Source organism: Manacus candei, unplaced genomic scaffold, assembly GCF_025592945.1.
Source record: "Manacus candei isolate 608988 ecotype Guabito, Panama unplaced genomic scaffold, ASM2559294v1 h1tg000035l, whole genome shotgun sequence".
In the NCBI taxonomy this organism is placed as follows: Eukaryota; Metazoa; Chordata; class Aves; order Passeriformes; family Pipridae; genus Manacus; species Manacus candei.
Window position 1 is genome coordinate 1,565,258 of NW_026138083.1, and position 25,441 is coordinate 1,590,698.

The following is a 25,441-nucleotide window of genomic DNA, read 5'->3' on the forward strand; positions in this document are numbered from 1 at the left end:
GGTTCCTCAGTAACTGTAACTATATTTGAGGGACACAGCTCTCCCAGTGCTCTGGAGAAGGGCAGAAGTGCCTGCTCCAGCACGCAAGTTGTGGAAGATCAAGTATTTGTCACCTCAGCTGTGTTTTAAAGTTTGCAGGCAAGAAAAATGGGATGTCCCTGGCTTTAAAAATGTGCACTTGTATGGATGGCTTTTCCCAGCAAAACCTGATAAAGGATAGTGGGAGAAGGGGAAGGAAGGGGTGGTGTGGCAGTAGTGAGGCAGCTTTGTGCCTCACCTCCCCAAGAGCTTGATGATTTCTTTTGGGTTTAGTGCCTGCCCAGACCCTGCTCTGTCAGGTTGTACATCTGGGAGCTGCACACTACTATGAAACCCAGAAATCCTGCAGGGATTTTTTCCTGATGTGCCATTTGCATTTCCCAGTTTTGGACGCTGTGTGGAAACGCCCTGACGGCAAAGAGGGGAATCTTTGGGAAAACAGGAGATCTCCAAACCATCCTGTGCTTGGCGTGTGCTAAAGAAGATGTCACCTACTCCGGGGCTTTGAATGGGGACATCTATGTCTGGAAAGGGCTGAACTTGGTGCGCACCATCCAGGGAGCACACAGCGTGAGTGGTGTTCTCCTGTCCTTCTGAAAGGAGTGGTCATGGAATTGGGAACCTTCCTGGAGGTTTAGCTCCAGAGCTTTCCTCCTCTTTTGGGTCAGAGCAATGTCTAAGGCTGTTCATCAGTTAAGAACTCGGATGTAACGTTGTACTTGGTTGACATGTTGCCAACAGATGCTGAGCTGATAGAACTGCTGATGTTTATAGCCTTGATCTAATCAAGCAAACTAAAACTAAAGAAAAGTTTCCAAACCTAAAGTTTCACAGATTGAGAAGCTTCAGTTACAATCAGTTTACTTATGGATAGTTGGTAAGCAGATTACTTGGTTTTAAATAGAACTTTACCACTGAAATTCCCTACACTGGGGACTGACTCTTCATAAGAGCTGCAGTGTGGAATAAACCTGTTGAGTCTGGGACTTTGCATTCCAACCATATTCCAAAGGCAATTTAGTCCAATTGGCTTCATAACACCCCCCCTCAGTTTGGAGCTCTCATAATTACAGAGTGAAAGGGGAATGTACAGGATGGTGTTAGATTTCTAACCACTCTAATACAGTAAATTTACCTCTCTGTTGTTGCTGCAGTAAAGGCACAGTAGGACTTTCTTGTCTTATTTCAAATGTATTTGAGAACAGTTCCTATTTGCAGTATGACTGTGGTTAATGGCATTCTGGTGTGGTTTTTTGAACAATAGGAAACAAGACTGTTTTCCTTAGAAGAGTGATGTGAAATCCAACCCTTGTCACTATAGTTTTCCCCTAGAACCTTTCTAGAAAGAGCATTGCAAACAATGGTATTTTTCTGACCTCTCAAAGTTGCTTATGCTGCCCCTTTGTCAGGATTCAGAGAAACTCTTCAAACCAGCTCTAAGTGTGCTGGTTGTTCATAGAAGTAACCCCTAATTTATGAGGGGTAATGAGTCTCAGTGTCAGTGGGACATCTTAGCTGAGGAACTTCTGTGAAATTCCACGTGATGTGCAGCTGCAGTAACACAGAAATGTCTTTGGCAAACAATAGCCCCCCGTAGGAGATGTGCAGAATTTTATTTAGATCCATTAGAATGATTAAATACAATCTCTTTAGATATAATGTGATAAATTATGGGATTTGCCATGGCTAATATGCATTCTCCTGCCCAGTTTCTAATCTCTATGTAATTAATAATTAGAAATATCACTTTATTAAGAAATTGCACAAGGCCACTTTGAATACTAAGTTCTTCTCTCCATTGTATTAATCTTTGTGCAGTTCAACTTGTCCCTTAACTGAGAGGTTTTCCTGACAAAATCCTGGCTCAGCAGGCACTCCCTGAGCTATTCCAAGGTAGTCCAGCACAGTCAGCAGTCATGAGGCATTTTCAAAAATGAAGAAGAAATTCAAAGTGTGATAGAAAATTGTTTTCAACCAAGAGAATGAATTGACACTCTTTCAGTTCCTGTTAGGTTCCAAACGATGTCTGAGCTGAATTCCTGAGGGAATGTCTCAGTCACCTCTGCACCTGTAAGAATCCTTGTACTGCTCCTTTGCTTGGTTTGGTTTATTCTGGGGAGCTCGTTATTTGAAGTGTTCCATTTTTTATTTAATTGTCCTTGGCATAATATTAACTCCACCAAATCTGGAGTTCTGCAAGCAGGCCGTGGCACTGCTCTTGGCACAAAGCTTTCTACAGAACCCACTTGAAGTGGAGCACTTGAAATAAAAGCTGTGTGTGCTGGTGTGCTTTGGGGATGGACAACACCCTGCTGCCCAGCAGCCTCTGACCTTTAACAAGAGTCTGTCCCAAAATAATTGCTCTGCGTGTTCCAGTGGGTTGTAAAGGCCTTTAAAACTCGTTATCCATGGGTTGACAGGCTGGAATTTTCAGCATGTATGCTTGTGAGGAAGGCTTTGCCACCGGAGGGAGAGATGGGTGCATTCGGCTGTGGGACACGGAGTTCAAACCAATTACCAAAATTGATCTCAGGGAGACTGAACAAGGATACAAAGGTAATGAGCTGTTCCTTTAATGGCTTTTACACATCTGGTTAATGGATTATGACACACTGAATGTGAAGCATAAATGTCTCTGCATGCTGCTGATTTTTTTGCTCAATGACTGTATGTATTTTTGGATCTGTATTCCCCTTAACCTCTGACAATGCTGTAGCCTGAAGAGTTTTCCATGGTTCATAGTATAAACAGAGGGATGCTCCTCACCATGCAAATGCAAGAAGATAAGTAAAATCTAATTAAACACCTAAAGGTAAGAGAATGGAGTTAGGTAACCCTTGATTAATTAATTAATTGCAATTCATTTGACTAATTGAGATTTCTGGAGCCTGACTCTTGAAGATGCTGACTGACCATCTGAGCCCTCCATTAGTGCATTTGGAAAGGTAGCACTTGGCAGATTTGTGAGAGAGAATGTTATTAAATTGATGATCATCATGTTTGTTGAATCTAATCCTGCTTCCTGTGAGCTGAGTCATCACTTCAGTTCATGAGCAGACTCTCAGGGCACTCACAGTGTCCAGAGATCCCAGGGAACCTGCTCCAGCACTTTGCCTCTCTGGAGTGTTCACCCATGGAATTTAACCCTCCCAAAGGTGTCCAAGACACCCAACCAGGAGTCCCTTTGCTCGGCAGTCCTGGCTTTATGTCGCTTTTTGCAGCCAGAGCAATAATGTTTAACACGAGTTTTCTAGAAACCAGTAGCAGTTCCTCATGACCATTTACAGCAGCTCTGTAATTCTTTCTAAAAATTGTGGAGAAATAATTGACTGTAGTTGTACTGAAGGTGAATCCTCATCAGACATGCCATGGAGTCGTTCTGACTTGATGTCCTGATTTCTGCCATCTCCTAAATGCCACAGGGCACAGAACATAGAGATGAGAGGAGCTGAGTAGAACCAGGCACTGCAACAGCACCTGTAGGGCTGAGACAGGCAGGAGGGGTTTTTTCCATCGTCTTACTTGGCAAAAGCAATAAAAAATTTCATTTGTAGAAAGTGAATTGAGCTGCCCTTTGGATTTGTATATAAATTAGAACAGTTTTTAAAAATTGAAAAGTTAATTGATTTCTAAAAACTCAAACTAGAACGCTGCTTTTACAGCATTAAAATTCTTCAGGTTTACGTTTGTTGTTAAAAAAAGAGCAACATTACAACAGTGCCTGCTTTAATGATGCAAGAAGCTGCCTTAAGCAAGGCTGCAAAATTTTGTCCAAGCTTAGCCAAAGATGATGTGCCCATGGGGATAATCACTGGGACTAAGGAAAAGGACATCTGTGAAAAATCTGGTGGGGCTACTGCTCTGACTGCAGCTATAAAAAATGAGGAGCTTGGGGGTGACTACAGGCCATAAAATCCAAGCATGACTTATACCCTGTCACTGTCATTTGAAGGAAGCCCTTTGTCACCCCCTGGATTTGCTGTTCCTCAGTCATCCTGCACTGAAGGGCACTGAACACTTTTTAAATGAGATGCATCACCAGCAGCAATCTGATCACAGGCTTGGCTTTGTATTGTAATGTAGAGGTATATTAGTAACAAACCCTGATAACAGCTAATCTTTATGTGCAGCATGTCCCACAGAACACTGCCTTTCCCACATCCAAAGGTGTGCTTTGTGTTCTCAAACTTAACAACACCCAGTTGCCACTTAATATGTGAATTCCATGCCTTGGGTGCTCACTGGTGTGTATCAAAGGTGGGAGTCAGAACTTCTGGATGGATTTAGCTGGGTCACACAGTGACATTATCAAAATGAAAAGCAGCTGGAGATGGACAAGAAAATAAATGAAGATTAATTTGACCTTCTTGGGAGATGAGAATATTTTATTTATGTGACGGGTAGGTAATTGTATTATGTGTTTGGTTCCAAAAATATGTTAAAATGATGGTGTGGCTGACCTTGACTACATGACAAATGGATTTTTTTATTCATTCCCATCTCACAGCATCTAGGCCCATTACCCAAACTTGAATTTTCATGTACTGGAACAGAAAACACAAACACTGCAAGCAGTTGGCCAGACAATGTCACCAAATGGCTCAGCCTGCTTGTGATTAGTAAAATTCCAGCTCCAGAGTTAGGGTCAGAATTGTGGAATAAGATCAAGCTCTCTAAAAGTTATACAAAGCAAAATTCTCTTGGTTTGGAGTCTGGGAGGGAGGATGTTTTTGTTTGATTGTAATAATCCATTGTGACTAAAGTGGATAAGTGTGACAACATGGGCACAAAGCATTTAAATTCCCCATTAAAATTTTATTGCAGTGTGCAAAAAATTAAAATCCTGAAAAAATGAGTAAACCCAGCTTCATTCACAGGCACCTGGCCTAATGTAGAATTTAGATGTTTCAGTCCTGTGAAATGGAAGTGGGTTGTAAAACAAACCCCCAGGGTGTGCCCCAAGCACGGCTCTGGGTCCCTGCAGGCCCTGGCACAGCAGTGTCACCCACACAGAGTCCTCCCAGGCTGGAGCTTCCTCCTCCCCTGCCCGAGGGAGAAAATCCACCACAACTGCTTGGAGACTGGAGTGACTGTGCTGTTGTGTGAGCCCCCAGTGTCAGAAGGTGCCGGGTCTCAACGAGCTGCCGCGGTGCTGCTGCTGCCCCTGTGCCCCCCCGGGCTCGGGCAGTGCCTCGCCCACAGCCCCGTGTCCCGTCCCAGCAGGTCTGTCCATCCGCAGCGTGTGCTGGAAGGCTGACAGGCTGCTGGCAGGGACCCAGGACAGCGAGATCTTCGAGGTGCTGGTGAGAGAGAGAGACAAGCCCATGCTGATCATGCAGGGGCACTGTGAGGGGGAGCTCTGGGCCCTGGCAGTGCACCCCAAGAAGCCCTTGGCAGTGACGGGCAGCGATGACCGATCCGTACGGTAAGGCTGGAGTTCTCTATTTCTTATCATTCAAGGCTGGAGTTCTTTATTTCTTATCATTCATGTGCACATTCATTTGTAATTGATTTATTTTCTGGCCTTCTACTAAGGAAATTTTTTTTTCCCCCATATTTTTCTTAGCACCTTTGCTTATTCTCTTCAGCCTTCATATCTGGGCTCCACACATCATGTAAAAATAATCAGAATTTGTGTTCAAAACATGCTGGGTTTCTCTACTCTGCTGGAAGTGCTGATGTACTGGTTTCCCATTCCTGCCATCCTCCATCACTTTCTCATCACAGTTAAAATCCAAAGTGTGAGACTAAAGAACTGCCAGTTGTTCAGTGCAGTCATGTTTTCTCCCTGGTTCCTACACAAGTGTTGAAATGCAGGAATAGTCTCCTGTGCCTGTGTTTGTGTGCCCAGTGGCACAGTCAGGCCCAAGTCCACCCTGGCAGGATGCAGGCCCGTTCTACAAAGCTGGGATTAGCATTGCACTGCCCTCAAGCCAATAAGCCACCCTAAGACTGGATTTCTTGTCTTGGCTCATCTCGTGGTGAGCACAGGAACTGAGCCCTGGCCTGGAGCTGCGGAAGGCACTGCTGACTCACAGCAGGCCTGACCCCTCGTGCCCCTCCAGGAAGCACTGCAGGATCTCTTTGTGCACATCGAACCTTAATTAGTGCTGCTCTTATGGCTCTGATCGCTGGGGTGGCAGTTATGATACCCCTGGTGCCTTTGGACATTGCCATCCCCTCAGATGTGCAGGGATTTTCCTGCCCTTTGAGCTGTTGAGCCACTACAGAGCGTGGGATTTGAATCCCAGTTCAGGTAGTGGGAGTTTTTTAGGTACTACGTCTTCATTGAGGAATTCCAGTGAAATATGCAAATAAAAACATACACAAAAGGATTTTCTTCCAGTTTTCTTTGGATTGACAGGAGTATTTCTGTATTGCTGTTCACTGGGTAATTTTTCTTAGTATTTGATTATCACATAATTTTGAGAAGAGTGAGTCTATAATGTAAATCTAAACTGTTTTAGAAATCAGAGTATTTAGTGAGTCAGGTGATACTCTCATGTCTGAGATGTCCTGTTGAGAAAGGGTTGCTGTAGATTTTCCCCAGCCCAGCTGAGAGAAGACTCCAGCCAGATATAGGTTTCCAGCATTTTAAACTTCCAAAACAAAGCATATCAAGGAGGAAAGCTGCTTGCTTCCTGTCTGTTACCACAGGAGCAGGGAAAAAATACCGTTGTCTGGAGGCATCCAGAATTATTAATTACATTTATTCAAAGCACCTCACACCTGTCTTTGTGTGCTGGACAACGTCTGGCTACAGCACCATGGGATGTTCTGGCAGAGCAGCTCTGCTCCACTTCTGTCTTCCTGAGGGATCTCTGTACTCCTACTTTTCTAAGAAGATTGATTAGAACCTGTTTTTCTGTGAATGCCTTTGAATATTTGTCTGTGATGTTTGTGTGAAATCGTGCCCTCCACTGGAATGGGACAGAGCGGAGCAAAGCTGCTGGCACAGCCACGGCTTCCACCGAGTCTCCTGGGAGGCTCCAATAAACAAACTCATCTGTCAGGTACAGAACGGAAAAAGTTGGAATATTAACTAATAGAATAATGTTTCATTGAGCCTATTTGGGTTTTTTAAACCCAGTCGTTGAAACAAACACATAGGAAAGTTGCCAAAGAATGGTGGTATATATACTATAATAATGCCTTGTTTTCAAAGCACATGAACTTTTCATGTGGAAATAGTATATTTCCCTGATTTTTCAAAATGTACTGTGCAGAAGTATTTTGTCCTAAAAGATACTTTTTCTATTTTCATAAGCAAAGCCAGGCTTTTATTTTGTCAGTTGTTTATGCAAATGCCTGTATGTGTGCAAAAGGCTCTTCTTTACTTTACAAAAGTAAAAAGCTCCTATTTGAAATCACCCTTCCATTAATTCAAAAAGTTGCAGTATTTTTTAAAGAAAATTGAATTATCCCGCTTGCATTTTGCAATTACTCTTCTAGTGTATTGGACAAAGTGATTTATGTGAAAGCAACATTTTGGAGGCAAATTTTATCCTGCTGTTTCCTTCAAAATCTTTCCAAATCCTTCCTGCATCATTCCTCGAGGCACTGCAGCTTTCCCTTTGCTCTGGAGCAGGTTGTGGAGCCTGGCTGACCACGCCCTGATAGCTCGCTGCAACATGGAGGAGGCAGTGAGGAGTGTGTCCTTCAGCCCCGATGGATCCCAGCTGGCACTGGGAATGAAGGATGGCTCCTTCATTGTCCTTAGAGTGAGGTAAGAGGGGAAAAAGGGATAAAAACTGGGAGAGCGCATCTCCTGCATCATACCATTCACTCCCTCTCAGACACGTTCCAGGCAAAACAATTGGTAATTGAAAGACTTTTAAAAAGCGTTTTCAAGATACATATGAATAGAGTGAAATAGCCAAACCCCCAGATTTCAAAATACACAGTCTGCTTTAACTGATACTTGGAAGAGCTTCCTCCTTTCCTTACCATTACTCCATGTGTTTGTTAAGCATGTATTTAATATAATAAAAATACTTGGAACTACTGGCTGATAGGAGAGAAAATCCTGTGCAAACCCCTGTAATGCTCTGCTTTATTGACTTTAACAAAACTTAAGTGGGCTGTTCACATTCATTTAACAGCCATCCCAACCACTAATGTTTTTCTGAAGAAGTTAATCTCTCTCTCCCAGCAAATCTTGTCTTTGCTAATTTGCCCCCTAGATATGTCTGTCTTGGGTGGGGGAGGATTCTCCTCTAAGGACTCTGCCAGGATGTCAAAGCTGTCCTTACCAAATGCATCTGGTTTTACATGACCTTGGTGCTTGCAGGGACATGACGGAGGTGGTTCACATCAAGGACAGGAAGGAGGTGATCCACGAGATGAAGTTCTCCCCCGACGGCTCCTACCTGGCCGTGGGCTCCAACGACGGCCCCGTGGACATCTACGCCGTGGCCCAGAGGTACAAAAAAATCGGGGAGTGCAACAAGTCCTCCAGCTTCATCACCCACCTCGACTGGTCCGTGGACAGCAAATTCCTGCAGACCAACGACGGCGCCGGAGAGAGGCTCTTCTACAAGATGCCCTGTGAGTCTGGGAGGGCTCCTGGGATGGACCAGTGAAACCAGGGGGGGTTGGAGGAGAACACCACAAACGTGAGGGAAATAACACTCCTGCAAGCAGAGTTTTTGGGCTGGAGTTTACAGAAATACCTGCTGCTCGTTCTTCAGAGCGGCAGTCACGGGACATACCCACCTTCAGCTCTCAGCAAACGCTGCCTCTGCATTTTCTGCTCCATCACTTTTATGGTTTTACACAGGAGCTTTGAGAGATTGACTCACTTTTGGGTAACTACCAAAGCACCTCTGTCCCTGTTGTGCTTCCTTCAAGTGATGAACTATTCCTGTGTTAGTGATTAGAATGGTTTTAAGAATGTAATAATTAAAAACAGAACTGTTTGAGTTCTCAGTGTCAGAGCTTGTTAGTAGAAACAACACTGATAAATAATGGATTTATTCTTACTCTTACTTAAGAATGCTTTTTAATGTTTAGAAGAAACTGTTGCAGAACAGAGGACAGCTTTAGGAATAAGATTTTGTGCTCATTTTGGGCTAATTTGGCAGCCTTCAATCAACTATAAAACAGCCTCTGTAAATGAAAAGTGCCATGGAATGACTGACTGACCAAATACTCAAATTTCAGGGGCTCGAGATGATCAGAGCAACAAATTCCTACAAATATATGTGACATGATTTAAAAATTTGAGTTATTAATCTTCTAGCACTTAAAAATGTCCTGGAGAGTGTGTTACATACATATACTTTCTACTGAAGACATTTCTTTGTTAGAAGTGATGTGGAATTATAAAGTTTTTCCACTTTTTTAGGTTTTAGCACGCTAATTCTAATTAGCATATAATTCTCAGTAGTATGATAATTAATTCTAATACAGCTGCATTAGAACTCCTAAGGTTTGTGATGGCCTCAAACACCACAAATGTGGGATTACAGTAATTTAAAGAAGATTGTGAATCTTTTTAATTGAAGTTAAAAATTAATCCCAATCAGAATACACAGATAGATTTGGTGAAAAGAAACAGAGTTTACTGAAAAGCAAATTATTACCTCAATTATGCACTTGCACATTTTCAGCTGGGAAGCATCTCACCAGCAAAGATGAGATCAAAGGAATCCACTGGGCCTCCTGGACCTGTGTGATGGGCTCTGAAGTGAGTGGGATTTGGCCCAAGTACACAAACATTACAGATGTCAACTCCGTGGATGGCAATTACAGCAGCTCCGTGCTGGTGACTGGAGATGATTTTGGGCTGGTGAAGTTATTCAGATTTCCGTGCCTAAAGAAAGGTAGGACACTTTTGTGTTGCTGACAAATGCAGTATTTACCTTAATACCACATCAGTGTATTTCCTATTGGTGGCTTTTCATTCTTGTATATAATTCATAGGAGTGTGTGCACAATTTGTGTCATTTTTCATGGATATAAAGATGAGACTTGAACCTCTCAGTTTGCAGCAATTCCCTACCCATACAGGGTATGTACTTGGTGTTAGAACTGTTGAGAATGTGGCTGTTTCCTCAGGGTTTGCACTGCACCAAGCATAAAGCCAACAATAAATAAAACAACCTGTTGACCTTCTGTGATCTTGAGTGTTTCATTTGATATCACATCAGTCTATTTTCAAAATTTGTGTTTATAGGACAAGATGTAACACATGTGTAGAGTTCATGCTGGCAGTCATGGCAACAAAAGGGAAGATTAAACCCTGTGTGTTTTTAATTCCTGCCAAGATCTAAGTGCTTTCTGAAAACAGAAGATATTGTTCATATAATTTTATGTCACTTCTTTTTACATTATAATTACTTCTGTAGCAGAATATCAAATGAGGCATTTGGGTGTTGTTTTTGAGTTCTCACAAGTGTCTTTAGACTGTGTTTCCCCTAAAAGCCCAACTTTGTTGGTTATGTTAATTCTTTCCTTCTTCCATGCCAACAGTTCCCTTGTTGTTTTTTAGGAGCCAAGTTCAGGAAGTACGTTGGCCACTCAGCACACGTCACCAATGTCCGCTGGTCCCATGATTTCCAGTGGGTTTTGAGCACAGGAGGTGCTGATCACTCTGTTTTCCAGTGGCGCTTTGTTCCAGAAGGGATAACAAATGGCATCCTGGAAACCTCTCCACAAGGTAAACATGAAGTATTTATCAAAGGAAATCAGCACAGAATGCAGCACTGCTGGAGAAGCTTTTACTGAATTAACAGCAAATATTTTTGTTATAATTCTCTGGAGTTACAGACGCTCAGGATGTTTGGGCACTTGGCTTTTCAAAGGCAATTGTTGATTTGAGGCAAGGGGCATTAGAAACTGCTGCAGTTTAAAAGCATACAGTATTGTATGTGTAGGAATACGTGAGTAGTATTCATCAAACTATGTGAAAGAAGACATTTAGAGGGACCAGATAAATTAAATTTTCAAACTTAGCCACGTAACTTGCATTCAAAAATCTGGCTACCTGTGTTGAATAGTTTAATTTTATTTTGCAGGGCAATCTCACATATTTATGTGGTAGCTGTACTTTAGATTTTTTTCTTGTTATATTCTCGAAACTTATAAACTACCAAAGCCGTATGAACTACACAGTGACAGTTGCTAAACTCTGGATTCCCTGCAGCAAAAAGGCAAAGTTTCACTCCATAAATGCACAATTTGGTCAAATACCTTGTTACAGCAGTTATTTTAAACACAAGGAGTGATCACTGCAAGCTTTTATTTGCCATTTCTGTATGATTGCACTCCAAAGCCTGTTAAGAAAGCGGAATTCTTTCACACTGGAACTGTACCAGTAACTACTCCGTGACTGTGCTTCCCTCTGCCACCTTCCTGCCCCAGGCAGGGAAACAGGAGAGACAGGAATGAAACTGGGCACAGGCAGGCAGCCCCTGCCATTTTAACAACTGCCTCTGCTTCCAAAGGTCCTGAGCAGTGCTTAGCCCAGAGTTTAAGTTCTGCCAAAACATCCCATCCCATTCCCTTGGCATTCAATGAGTTCAGTGTGTTGGTTTTGGTTTTGAAGCAGAGGGTGGTGTGGATTCCTACAGCGAGGAGTCGGACTCGGATTTATCCGACGTGCCAGAGCTGGACTCCGACATCGAGCAGGAAGCTCAGATCAACTACGATCGCCAGGTGGGTGGGAAGGAACACACTCGGTATAACCTGACAGGTCATACTGACTGTTCATCACACTGATTGGGATGGTGTTCAGCAGGTTGCACAGCCAATATGCAGATAAACCCAGAGCTTACTTCAGCTGGGGGGAGAATTTAAAAGGCTTTGGAGAAAAGAATTTCAAAGGGTTTTGGGGGTTGGAACTAAATGATCTTTAAGGTGCCTTCCAACCCAAACCATTCTGTTACTCTGCCTTCTCTTTACAATTCATTGGAACCTGGTTTTCAGGAGCTGTTGTCATTGTGAACCAGATATCATCTGTCACCTTGTACTGTCCCCCATGAGCTGCAGTGGTGAAAGGTCAGGAATTCCTCAGAGCAGGACTGGGACCTTGTAAGAAATGTGGGAAATGCAAACTAAGCTTGGTTCAGGTTGGTTTGAGGGATTTAATGGCTGACATGGGGCTGCTCTCTAGGATATGGAAAATTCACCTGTAATGTGCCATGCCTTAGCCAAAGGCACCCTTTGTCTTGTCACCTCACTTTCCAGGTTCTGCAATAAATTACACAGACTCTTCTGCCAACAGCTTCTTTTGCCTGTTTATTACAGAGATCAATCACATTTGGCAAATTAAACAGAGGGTTTTGTCAAATTTTCTCCTTCCCCTCTCTTTTACTCCCAAGTCTCACTGCAGTGCTTGTCCCATCCTCCTCCTCCCCTCCTCCTTCTCCTGGTTTTTCCATCTGTATTCCAATCAAACGGCATCCTCCTCCACGCTGTCTGTGTGTCAGAGAGGACGTCTGGGTTTAAAAACTAAAAGTGAAAAGGGAGTTGTAGGCAGTTAAACAGCAACGTTCCAGGCAGGTTAATGCATGGAAAAGCCAGAAGCAGCTTAAAATAACATCTTAGATAGGAAGTGTGAGACAGCTCCGAGCAGAAGCTGCACTTGGCATTTTGTTAAAGGAAATAATTGACGTGGAAACAGAACCATTAATCTTTTGTTGGGAATTGGGGTTTGGGTTGGGTGTTTTTAATGTTGTGGCTGAAGCACATAGAGGATTCTCGATTTCAAGATGCATCGGAAAACACTGCTCCTGTTTTCTGTTGCATGAGGAGCAAGAGTAGATGGTGAGAACGTTCCAGATAAAGTACATACATGGTGCTAAGGCTCTGTGTGCCTTCCATTTCAAAAACTCAGTTCTTTGAACACCTTTCTTCCAAAAATCCAGTGTTCTGTGCTGGCACTCAGGTAGATTTCTGTGGGAATGGCAGTTTCCTTGTCCATTTGTCCAAAAGGCACAGAAAACAAACAATAAAGCTACATTTCAGTGTTATAATGGATTTTGTTTGGGACCATGGCTCTGATGATCCTCTTTAGCAGCTCCCCAGAGTTTCAGCATTTTTGAAATGTTTCAGTGGAAAGTATTTTGTGTCTTTAGAGTATTTATAGAGCTGTAATTGTACTTTGGCATTCTGGAGACGTTGGCAAATTCACCAATGCTCGGCTTTGAGCATGGACGCTGGAGCACATATGAATTGAAGACACTTAAAAGACTTCCAGTCAATATTTACATTCCTTTTCACTAACTGACACTGGAATCTTCTAGAAAAGATGCACTGCTGCTGTTCTGGGCCACTCAGGTCAGGGGAGTTCATCATCTGGAAGAAGGGTGGGAGCAACAGTGCCTGGCTCTGTGTTATAGCTGCTGAACATCACAGTAGCACAGACTACATTTCATAGGTGAAAGAAAGTGCCTTTTGCTCATATATACAGACAGTTGGAGAACCAGAGCCATGCAGTTAACTTGAACACTTCTCCTCCAGGTTTACAAAGAAGACCTACCTCAGCTGAAACAGCAAAGTAAAGAGAAAAACCACTCTGTGCCCTTCCTGAAGCGAGAGCGAGCGCCCGAGGACAGCCTGAAGCTGCAGTTCATACATGGGTAGGGTAACACTGGGTAATACTTGTCATTTCTGAGGGGTCCACCTTGCTGGGATGCTTTAACAATTCGTATCAGAGCATTAGCCAAGCGTTTTCTGGTGCTTACCCACAGTAATTTGTTTGTCATTATTACCGTGGGTAGTTTTTAGAATATCAGACATAGGTTTTCTTTTCTCAGTTGTATTTCAGGGCTGGGCTGGACGGGGCTCTGAGCAACCTGGGATAGGGGAAGGTGTCCCTGCCCATGGCAGAGGGTGGAACTGGATGGGCTTTAAGGTCCCTTCCAACCCAAACCAGTCTGTGATCCTATTTGTTAAGGAGCAAGGGAAGGTTACAATACTGTAGCCATTTGATAAATGATACATCAGTGTTGCATTTTGTAAAATTTCATTTTACACTGGCTGTTCTCTACACCCAGTGTCTCCTGGAGCAAAGTTAAGTTGCTTATGATAGCTGTGATTTGTTAAAATGCCTGATCGATTTCTACTTGAATCTTGTTCCCTGTAAAACTTACCTGGGCACAGTTCTATGTGCTTTTGTGAAATCAGGGCTAATTTAGGCGTTGGGTGCAAAATAAACCGTGAGAATGGAATAGTCTGTGGGGAATAGTCTGGGATGTTTTTGAGCTGAGGTTGAACCCACAGGACCCTGTGCTGGTTTAAAGGTAAACTGGCAGGGAAATGAACCCAACTCAAAAGAGAGATTACAAGTCAGAATAACAATTTAGTAAAATAATACAATAAGTACAACTATACAGACAAACAGTTGGTTTTAACCCACAAAACCCAACTGTATAACCCAGCACCCTGGGGCGTGAACAGAGTGGAGTGGTGTTCTTTGGGCCCCCTGAGTCCAAAGGAAAAGGAGAGGGGAAAACCTGTTGGTGAGAGTGCTGGTGCAGTCTGGTTGAGAGTGGTGGTCTCAGGCTGGTTGAGAGTGGTGGTCTGCAGTCTTCCTCTGGATCCCACAAGTGGTTAAAAAAGTCCCAAGACCCCAAGATTATCTATCCTCCAGTTCAGGCAGGAATGCCCAGTGCCTCCCTCAGGGCGGGGAGTTCCACACTGGGTGTGAGCACAGGAGCATCCTCCTGTCTCATGGGCCTCTGAACACCCAGTTTATAGCCTGAGGAGTCAGGGCTGCTCTGGGCAGAGGGTGTAAATGGTCTATTGAGAACAGTTTCTGGGCAATGGCATGGAAGGCTGTAGAGTACACAGTTTTGGGTTACACCCATCAGTGATGAACTGGTCCCAGCTGTTCTAACTAGGACAGACCCCTTTGCTGTTACCGCACAAACGATTTGCAGAGTCTGTTCCCCGTGTTCCCGGGACTGAAGTGCTGTGTGCTGGCTGCAGGTACAGGGGCTATGACTGCAGGAACAACCTGTTCTACACTCAGACAGGGGAGGTGGTTTATCACATCGCCGCCGTCGCCGTCGTCTACAACCGACAGCAGCACTCGCAGCGCCTCTACCTGGGCCACGACGACGACATCCTCAGCCTCAGCATCCACCCCGTCAAGGACTACGTGGCCACGGGGCAGGTGGGGGCTTATAATTAGGATTTATAATTAGGAAAAATGTGCTTCTCTTTTTCTCTAAGTCTGGTGTTTCCTCCTGTGTGTTGTTTCCTGTATCCCTGCCCAGCCGAAAATGGTCTGTGCCTGAGGAGGTCTCGGACTTTCCTTGATCAGGCACAGTATTTTTGTACTGTAGTAGCTTTCAAAAGCTCAGATAAAAGCTGGTTTGTGTTGGACACTACTGATATCTGGTACTGAATATGATATATTCAGTGTGTTCCTATACATTCATACACCAGGATAATTTATTCCATGAATGTGATGCTGAGTAATGTCATTTTAGAGACCATCCACTGATATTTCTCTGAAAGAGAAAATGGGTCTTGAAAAAGATAAAACAGGGCAAGTGGGAAAGTAGTTCCCTCTGGAGTGCTTTGAAGACATGATAGTGCTCATTACCTGTGTGGGCAGATGTTCCAATGAACCCTCTGATTTAGGTTGGAAGGGATGCTGCTATCCATGTTTGGGACACCCAGACACTGAAATGTTTGTCCCTGCTCAAAGGCCAGCACCAGAGAGGAGTGTGTGCACTGGATTTTTCAGGTGAGCCTCAACCCACATTTGTCTAAATGATGAATTAAAAAGCAACCCTTGAGATGAAATGTTAATTCAAATAGCTGTAAAATTACACCCAGTACCAACTTCACATGGAAGTCTGCTGTCTGTTTGGATGAAAATAGTGTGTGTGGTAAAGTCAGTCTGTCAATAATTGATTTTGGTGGTCTCTAATAGATAGTGCCAAGTGTACAGCTGGAATTCTGGTGCCTGTCTGCACAGTGGTGGAAGAATTTAAAAGCAGGCAGGATGGTGACTCAAAGTGTATCAACAAGTTGTAAATGTCATCTCTGGGCTCATACAACTCTTCACATTTTTCAGTGGGTTTACAGAAGAAGTAAATATGGCAAACAGTTGTCTACTGTCTCTCCTACTTGTCTTTCTGAGTTGGGTGCCCTGAGCTATCTCAGTTTTTAAGGGATAATTCCTGTGTGCAGCACTGAAGAACATCAGCCATATGGTGGGGACTTATGTACTTCTGCATCTTTATAAAAGGGCTTGAACATTTACTCTCCCTCATTCTATTGAAAAAAATATTACTTTAGTTGAATTATCCTTTCCTTAATCTCATTTTTTTTTCAATTAAACAAGACTTATTTCATGTCATTAGGACATAGATCACACTTATGAGACAGGACTGTATGAAAGAAGTATGACTTCCACAAAGACAAATCTGTGGAACTGAGTCATATTCCATTAGCAGAAGAGGAGCCTTGGTGTCCATCCAAGAGCTGGAATTCAGATGTGGGATTGTTGACCCACTGTGTGTGTAACCCAGCTCTGGGAGTAGATTTGGTGCCAGGAGAAGGGAAAATGGATAAGGATGATTTAATTGCCAGTGTGTGCATAGATGTTGAAAAGCTCCTTGTTAAGATCCTTAGTTGAACAAATGCTCATATATTTGAAAACACTTTGTGGTTTGCATTTTTATCAAGTAGGAGTGTTCTGGGAATTAGAATCCACATAGCTCTGTAAAAGTCTAAAGAATAAGCTGGCCACATATTCTGTGGGCATGAATCTGTACAAAAATATTAAAATTTTTTTAAAATGTAGTGACCACTCAACATTGCTGTGTTGCTTTAGAACCTGATCCCAAGAATAATGCACAAACTGCATTCCTAACTGGCTTTAGTTTGTGTTCTTGACGCAGACAGAGGGGACAGTTGTGCAAATATGCACCTCACTGTGGGCTCACAGGGCTACCCTGGTCTTATACAGGGAGTTTTCACTGTGTGAATAACAAGATATTTCAAAATCAGATTCAAGTCACATTACTTGGAGCTTAAAGAGACAAAGCTGAAGCTCCCACCCCTGTGTGGCTGTGGCAGCTGACTCTGTACCTGCTTCTCTCTGCCCTTCAAACCCCCTGTGTGCCACGGCTGCAGTCCCCGGGCAGGGCACGGCTCCTCCGGTGGGACCCTGCTGTGGCAGTGGGATTCCAGGATGAGAACCTCATTCCTGCAGTGTTTGGTTGTGCCCTCTGGTGGCTGATCCAACATCCATGCCCTGAGATGTCAGTGGGAGTGTGCAGTCCATGTTAGTGCACAAACCCTCCTGCTCCAGGTGAAGAAAGTTTCAGTCGTTGTGTTGGTTGGGTTTTGTAATAAGCTCATTTCTGGTTTCCTGCCCTGTTTTTCTACTTCATTCCTTCCTGCCTGCTTCACTGCTTCCATCTGGGCTTGTTTCATTCAACTGTGAATTCTTTTCCTCATTCTGAAATTCCCCTTTCTCCTTCTTGCCTTCTGTGAGAAGCATCATTCCCAAATCAGTGTTCTGGTTCAGCCTCTGCCCAGCTCTGTTCCCTCCAGCTTTAGCTTTTCCTCAATTAAATAACTAAGCCAATAATCAGCTCCTGCTGCATCCTGTGAAGTTCAGTTGTCTTGTCATGTACTGCAACAATTGCAGCTTAGTTTTTTTAACTTGCCAGACTTTCAGGACAGAAGTTTGTCTCTGAAAGTTTGTTAACAATGGTGGTGTTAATTGTTATTTCGTGCCTGGGTGCTGTTAAATTATGTATTTTTCTTCCTCTCATTATCAGTAGTGCTGTGTCTTTCCTGCAGTGAAAGAGGAGAGCCAGCAGTTATTTTTAGCCTTAAAATTTTCTATCATATTTATAGTTTCATCACATTGCCTATGAAAATTTAACCACCCAGTTCATACTCTAATAATTCTTTTCACCATTTCGTGCAAAAGGAAAGAAGCATCATCTGGTCAGAAATATTTCCAATAAAATGTGATGTGAATTTAGTGTACTTGGGCTTTATGAACTTGACTGTCATTGTCTGTTTGATCCTTCCTACCTCCCTTGTGCTGACACAAGGAATGGTTTTTGTCTGCTTTTGGGAAAGATCAATGGTTTTGTAAGGAATATATCAGGGAATCGGAACTCCAGTCTCTCCAACTATTAATTCTGGTTTTTTGCTTTATAATACTTCATTAGGAATTCAGTTTGCAATGTCATTGTGTTCATTGCCTGCTCCATTCTCAGCTAGAGCCTTAGCACCTTTAACATGAAGTGTTGCTTCTGTGCAGCTGATGGGAAGTGTTTGGCCTCTGTTGGGCTGGATGACAATCATGCCATTGTGTTCTGGGATTGGAAGAAAGGGGAAAAGCTGGCAACAACCAGGTGAGAATACACAGGGTATGAATGTCCTCTCTGGTTACTTTGTTCTGAGTAGCATCATCCACATCTTTCCTATAAACAAAGGAATAAACCACAACTCCCTCTGCGAACAGAATGGTGCTTCAGAGCAACATCCCAGATTAAAACCCTTGGGATCTGCAGCTCAGTGTTTGGAAATCAGGAGTTCCCTGGCCTTTCTGATAGCCATGTTGATATGGAGCTCATTTAAGGACTTGTAAGTCAAGTTATATTTTGTAATATTTTATATTATATTTTTTCCCAATGTTATGTCCTGACCCAGGGCAGAGGTCATGAGAGGCATCACTTCCTTTATGCATTGGATGACATGCTGGGTTCCACCAGTGTACACAGCAGATCACTTCTCTGAAAAGAAAAAGCATTCCCTCAAATATAGATTTTTCAAGGAGTGCTGATCCTGCCTTTCCTCTGAGTCAGCTTTTCCTGAGCTGTTTGCTCTTTGCAGTCACTCACGGAAAGCTCAACCAATAACCCCATAGTGAAGAATCATCTGCAATTCCTTGGAAGGACCAATGTTGGGAAGAGAATTGGATCAAAGTTTACATGTGTGCTTTTTTAATCTCAAATATTGAATTGCAAGAATAGTATTAGGTTGGAGAAGAGTCAGACTGTTAGAGAACCTGGTTTCTGTCTTACCCTTGCACAAAGCAGAGGTGCCTGGGAGGTCAGGGACCAGAACTGAGCAGAATTCCTGTAAGGGTGGACACATGCACCAGAAATGCAAGGAGTTAATTCCATTTGCTGTCTGCAGCCACATAAAACGTAGCATTGCTCAGGAGAAATTATTGGTGTAACTGCAAAAGAGTGCCTGTGAAAGGCATTTATTATTATTTTTCTTCTGGTCTGGTTGCAGCAGCAGCCAGGTTTTCCCGTGGCAGCGCTGTCTGGTGTAGCAGCACTGAGGGAACGCACGTCTGACTCCGTGTGTGCATCCCATAACCTCTGGTAGCCACACAACTTGGTGTCACACGTGCACTTTGTTGGGCAGGGAGGTTTTAAACCCTGATTAAAGCCTGTGCTGGAGGGTTTGCTTAGCAACAGCCTTGGCTGTGCTGGAAAACATGACATTTTCTCTGGCTTTGCAGTCCCAGTCTCGCTGTCTCCAGACAGATTGTGCCTGATGTGCAGGCACAGAATACCTTCTGTATTCCCAGGCTGACCTTTCAGCTTTCAAAAACCATGAGCTGTGTCTCTGCCTGGCTTGTGGTGCTCACAGGACAGAGCACTCAGGTTCTTCTCAGCACAACATGCTGTGTGTATCCAATGGAGCTACTGTTATTGCTAAGCTGTTAGTTGGGAAATATGCAGAGACTTCACAAAGAGCAGGAAAAATCAATTTATAAATATATACCTCAGAAAGCATAACTTCTGTTACCAGAGAACCAAACCTGAAGGTGTCTGTGCTGCTGAATGAACTGTTTCCTAAATTATAATTTCATAATCTGTTATTTTATTTTTCAGCTTGAAGGACATTAGATTAAACACTCCCTCATTTTCTTGTCAGAGTATTTTTTCATATTTATTAGTTGAGTTCTCATCCATTTAAATATTTATGTTGACCTTTAAGCCTTCTCCTAATTGCCTTGCCCTTTGTTTCCTGCTTCTTCATTATGACTTTAATGAACTGGAATTCAGTGTGAGATAACTTTTATTCCCCACATTTCTGGACTCTAATTCCCCTGTGGTTTATGCTCAAATTCATCCTGCCACCCCTGTGGGGCAAAATTCCAGGGCTAAACCCTTGCAGATTACAAATATGGCTCTCTGCCTTTTGTTAGGGGGGAAATGATTTACATTAATGATTTAATTAGTTGGAAATGTTAAGTCATCCCTTGCCATGTTTTTTTCTTATTTTTATCTTTATTGCAGGGGACATAAAGATAAAATCTTTGTAGTGAAGTGTAATCCACATCATGTTGACAAACTAGTCACAGTTGGGATGAAGCACATCAAATTTTGGCAGCAAACAGGTATTTTATATATTGGGTATTTTATATATAATTTATATAAGAATGTGTATATTTTTTAGTACAGGAACACCATGTTCTCAGTTTAAGAATTTGTTTTGTTTGTGAAGCAATTTTCAGTTACCAAAATATTGAAGGGGTGAAAAGGATTTCCAGGTAGTTGTGTTCAATCACACTATTAAGGAATTCTCCTGAGCAAAGCATCCTTGGCTCCCAGAGAACATGCAGCCCTGGAATTCACTTAGGCACATGATGGCCCTCCTTTGGAAAATTTGGCAGAATTTCTGTGTTATCCACGAGGCTAAAAATCATGATATGGTATCACAAGAATCAAGATATCAAGGTAATATATTTGTCATACAACACAAGAGTTTTCTAAATAATGTAAAATGAAAATGTATTTTCCAGTATTTAAAACCAGGGTGAGATTCTGTAGACAACTAAGGGAAATATTCAGGCTGTTCTGTCAGACTGAGAAAGGCCACAGGGTTGGGTTCTGATTGAGGGTATTTTTAATTCAGGGCTGGAGTTTTCATTATTCATTAAAAGTTCTTCACACTTTTAATTGTGCACACATGGCATGAGTACTCAGTATAAAGATCTCAGGGAGCATCTTCTGTGTGTCAAACTCAGCACAAGGGCAGCTAAAAATAGAACTCCAGGCAGCTCAAAATGAGATGGTTATAAGAACTTCCTACACTTGTACCACGCTTCAAGCATTCAAGTGGTTCAGGTGCTGTGTGATTAAAAATTAAAACATTTAAAGTGCAGGTTATTTTTGAGGTAATTAGGTGGACTTGCATAGCTGTTTGCCAGATCCCATGGCAAGAATGTGCACTGAGCAGTGTCTCACTCCAAGAGCAGTCTGTCTGCAGTCAGAGTGTGTATTTTGAATGGAGATCTCTCAGTGCAGTGGGGGCTCAGTCTGGTGTGAACTGTGAAAGGCACAGGACTCGACACCAGGCCACCCCTGCAGAGAGGATTTTGTAATTCTGTGTGTGGTTTTGTCCATAAGCATTAATTCTTGGGCTTATGGCCACTTCTGCTTTCTGAACCAAGATAGGGCTGTGGCAATTTGGTTCCCTGACAACCAGCAGAGTAACAAATCCTGCCATTTGCTCTGCAAAGCTGCTGCCAAATTGTCAGGTTGCCAGGGGACAACTAAAGCAAACCTCTAGTCGTGGTCACCTACAGAGAAGCAACTTGGGAAAAGCTGCTCTGGGCAAAAAATATTCTACCAGCCATTGTATTAGTTCTTTTTGCATCATTCCTCCCCAAATTTATCACTTACTTGGAAAGACAATCTGAAAAGTGGAGTCCGTGCTGCTCCAGAGCTGTCATTACTGGGCTGACTCTCTTTGATTGTGCTTTTGCCGTGGGATTTCAGGATTTCCAATATCTGCTGTGCCTCAGCCAGCCACAGATGATGGGGGAAAATATTTGTGCTTTACCAACCCAAGTAGAAAAGGCCTTTTGTGTGTGCTGCAGGTGGAGGCTTCACATCCAAGCGAGGCACGTTCGGCACCGCCGGGAAGCTGGAGACGATGATGAGCGTGTCCTACGGGAGAATGGAGGAGCTGGTGTTCTCTGGGGCTGCCACTGGAGACATCTACATCTGGAAGGAGACCCTGCTGCTGAGGACAGTGAAAGCCCACGATGGGCCCGTGTTTGCCATGCATGCACTGGATAAGGTGTGTGTTAGATCCCATCTTTAAAAGAAACTGTGGCAAAATGTGTTATTGGCATCACACAAATGAGTTCAGGACCAAGTTTTGCCATTGGCACTTTGCAGATGTTGCTAAGGGAAAATATCCTTTCTGAGATTATAATTTCAACTGTAGAAGTACAGCATGAGGAAAACGTTAGCTATTAACATTTTTATACAGCCAGGTCAATTAAAATCCCTGTGGCTCAATCCTTTCTGGCCCTAATTGATTGTTCCCAGCTTTTCCATCAGTTTTTTTGTTTGATCTTAGCACTGAACATCCTCTTCACTTACTTTTTTGTTGCTTAGTTATTTATGCTGTTTTACATTCACTTGGCACAGACAACCTACCAAGGGAATTAATCAAAGAATTGGTCCCTAATGCATTATTAGAGCTTGGGTTGAAGCATCTGTTAAGGCCATTGAATTGGGAATAACTTGAGAAGCTATTATTCCAGCTACTGCTTCTTCTAAGGATAAAACCCATATTTTCCCATAGTTTATTTCCATGTGCAGACAAACATCAAGGTCCAGCATTACTGCTTACAACAGTATGTACTCTGTGTGCTTTTAAATCTTTAAAACCTAGAAAAGCAGCTCTAAATCTTACCCCCCTGTATTTTTTCCCTCCTGGGTACAGACTCCAGTATTTTTAGTTTCACACGTGAATCAAACGCAGGGGAGACTTTCCTCTGCCTTTGGACATGTTTTTAATCTCACCACAGGAGTGCTGACACTGGTGTGTGTTCTCCCTCTGTGATTGCACAGGGCTTTGTGACTGGTGGAAAAGATGGAATCGTGGCCCTTTGGGATGACATGTTTGAGAGGTGTCTGAAGACATATGCTATCAAAAGAGCAGCACTGTCTGCCAGCTCTAAAGGTATGGTTTGTTCAGGGTGTTCTGATGAGGGTTCCAGCAGTTCCATCAGGCACGTGCATCTCACCTTTCATGGTGTTGAACAGGTGTAATTATATTAAAACTGTAGATGATGTGAGGCTCTCTTTGATTTCCCAATAAACACGTGACATGAATATCTTTGCATTGCTCAGGTTTACTTTTAGAAGACAACCCTTCAATCCGAGCCATCAGCCTGGGCCATGGGCACATCCTGGTGGGAACCAAAAATGGAGAGATCCTGGAGATTGATAAAAGTGGGCCCATGACTCTGCTTGTCCAGGTACTGGGGGGTTCTCCCAGAGCAGACCATTTCCTGTGGAAATACAGGACATGATGAGATTTTCCCAGTCATTTTCTGTCTGTTTTCATTAACCCTCTTGGCCACCATTCCTTTCCTTGCTCAGGCAGAAGTTGATACTTTCTTATGTAAATGACTTTGAGATTCACTGTGGATTATGGAATTCTGAAGGTAAAAACAACAGTCCCTTGAGTTCAAAGGCCAATGAGACTCTCTATGGATTTTTTTAGACACTTAAGTTTAGGATCCAACATAAGAATGAGAAATGAAGGGTAGAACTAACACAATTTATTTTATTTTGACAGTGTGGTTCCATTTATTTCCTTTGACAGTATATTATGAAGGATCCTGTGAAAAATGGTAGAGTGATGACAGCTTTCTACAGTGACACACAGTTGTCACTGCAGGTGTTGCAAAGCATAGAGGGACTTTTTATTTTGGAAAAAAATAGTATTTTTCACAGTTTGGTTAAAAAATTTTTATGTATATATCCGCTGATGTATTTGGTGTGGACCCCACTGTCTGTATGTAGAAAATTATATAGAGCATTTCCTGAGTTGTAATTTATCGAGCTTTTACCTGTTGTTTTCTATGACTGACTAACATTGTTTTTTACAAAAACACTGTTTCTTTGGTATATTTTCAGTTAGTTCTGGTCACATGAAGTAGTCCCTCCAATTTGCCTTGCCTGCATCCTTACAAACAGAAATGTGTGAAGCTGTATTTTATAAATGATCGAGCTCATTCACTAATCCAGAATGAGAGCAGTAAGAAATGATTTAACCTTGACACAGTGCCAGAAGCTGTGTGCAAGCTGAAGGAAATCTGGGAAAAAGCAAGGAGAGTGATGAACAAGTTGGAAAACTGAGAATGTGGGGAAAGATTCAAAGAACTAAGTATGTCTCCAGGGTGTTAATAATGACATAAACCTTGAAGACAGATTAGCCCATGTTAGGATTTCAGGGTCCTGTTTGGGACATAACAATTTCATGGTCATTTCAAGTGTGGAAAAGAGAATATTGGTAGAATAGGAATTACAGCCAAGGCTGTGGCAGAGTATTTTAGATAGTTGTCAGAGAAACAGAGCAGATGTTCAGGGCTTTTTGAATGTGGAAAGCCTTGGAGAGGAGATGGTGAAAACCTCGTTGCCTGGGACTTGTCAGATGAGGCAGGGCAGGTATTAGAGCACATTACACGACCCCAAACGCATTCCTTTGTCTTGCATGGCATGATTTCCTTCAGGGCCACATGGAAGGAGAAGTGTGGGGCCTGGCAGCTCACCCCCTGCTGCCCGTGTGTGCCACCGTGAGCGACGACAAGACCCTGCGCATCTGGGAGCTCTCGGCCCAGCACCGCATGCTGGCCGTCAGGAAGCTCAAAAAAGGTACCTGTCCCCCGGCCATGCCCTGGCACAGAGCCTGGCACAGCTCCCTCCCTGCTCCCAGGGCACAGCACAGCCATTAATTGGGCAGGGAAAGGGCGCAGTCGTTAAGGAATTGGAAGCGCAGGGAATAAATTGTCTTTGGCATGTGTCGAGTCGGTGAAAAGGGTAGGAAGGAGAAGGGCTGTAATCTATTGTAATGAATAGTAGTAAAATAAATGAACTTTAATCTTTTCTCCTCCAGCTTCAAGGGGAATGAGTTGACTCAGAATCCTTTTCCTTCCCAGGAATACCCAAGGCCAGCATGTTTGTTGCTGACACCTGAAAAGATTCCTTATAAAGACAAATGTACAATGTCCTGCATGTTGGGCACAGTCAGCCTTCAGTGGCAATATGAACTTTACATCTGACAACAACTTCTCTGAAAATTAGCAGCTTTCCTGCCCTCTCCTCTGTATAAAATGAGATGAGCTATGTTGAAATGCTGCTTTCTCTTATTTTGTTTCCTCACTGATATCCTTCAGGAAATTTTGTATTGTTCATTTTCAGTGACAGATGCGGAGGACAGGAACTCTCACTGGCTGAGGGAAAACAGAGTCAGATGGTTTGGGGGATGAGGATAGTTGTAGGAGAGAGAGTATGGTCAGAAATAATGCTGGGGTGAAAAATGACTGGAGGAAGTGCAGTGCATCTGTTTTAAATGTGCTCTGCTGAAAGGAACCATTATTAAGTCACATAATAAAGAAGTTTTCAGTGTGGTATCCCTGAAAGACGTGTAG

At 43.0% G+C, this 25,441-nt stretch overlaps 1 protein-coding gene across 8 annotated transcripts in view; it reads left to right on the top strand.

Annotated features, from left to right (window-relative positions):
* The window catches only part of EML6 (EMAP like 6), an 87,178-nt gene that overhangs the window by 30,383 nt on the left and 31,354 nt on the right, over positions 1-25,441 (top strand). For 4 of the 8 annotated variants that reach the window (XM_051792830.1, XM_051792826.1, XM_051792823.1 and 1 more), the window contains exons 6-22: positions 424-609; positions 2,460-2,595; positions 5,260-5,464; positions 7,628-7,765; positions 8,330-8,586; positions 9,651-9,863; positions 10,532-10,699; positions 11,588-11,697; positions 13,504-13,622; positions 14,974-15,160; positions 15,634-15,739; positions 18,284-18,377; positions 20,283-20,383; positions 21,869-22,071; positions 22,854-22,965; positions 23,136-23,263; positions 24,524-24,665. In XM_051792830.1, coding sequence (XP_051648790.1) covers positions 424-609; positions 2,460-2,595; positions 5,260-5,464; positions 7,628-7,765; positions 8,330-8,586; positions 9,651-9,863; positions 10,532-10,699; positions 11,588-11,697; positions 13,504-13,622; positions 14,974-15,160; positions 15,634-15,739; positions 18,284-18,377; positions 20,283-20,383; positions 21,869-22,071; positions 22,854-22,965; positions 23,136-23,263; positions 24,524-24,665 — 2,605 coding nt within the window. The remainder of the gene's footprint in view (positions 1-423; positions 610-2,459; positions 2,596-5,259; positions 5,465-7,627; positions 7,766-8,329; positions 8,587-9,650; positions 9,864-10,531; positions 10,700-11,587; positions 11,698-13,503; positions 13,623-14,973; positions 15,161-15,633; positions 15,740-18,283; positions 18,378-20,282; positions 20,384-21,868; positions 22,072-22,853; positions 22,966-23,135; positions 23,264-24,523; positions 24,666-25,441) is intronic. The other 4 variants (XM_051792827.1, XM_051792829.1, XM_051792825.1 and 1 more) reach the window with 3 other exon arrangements.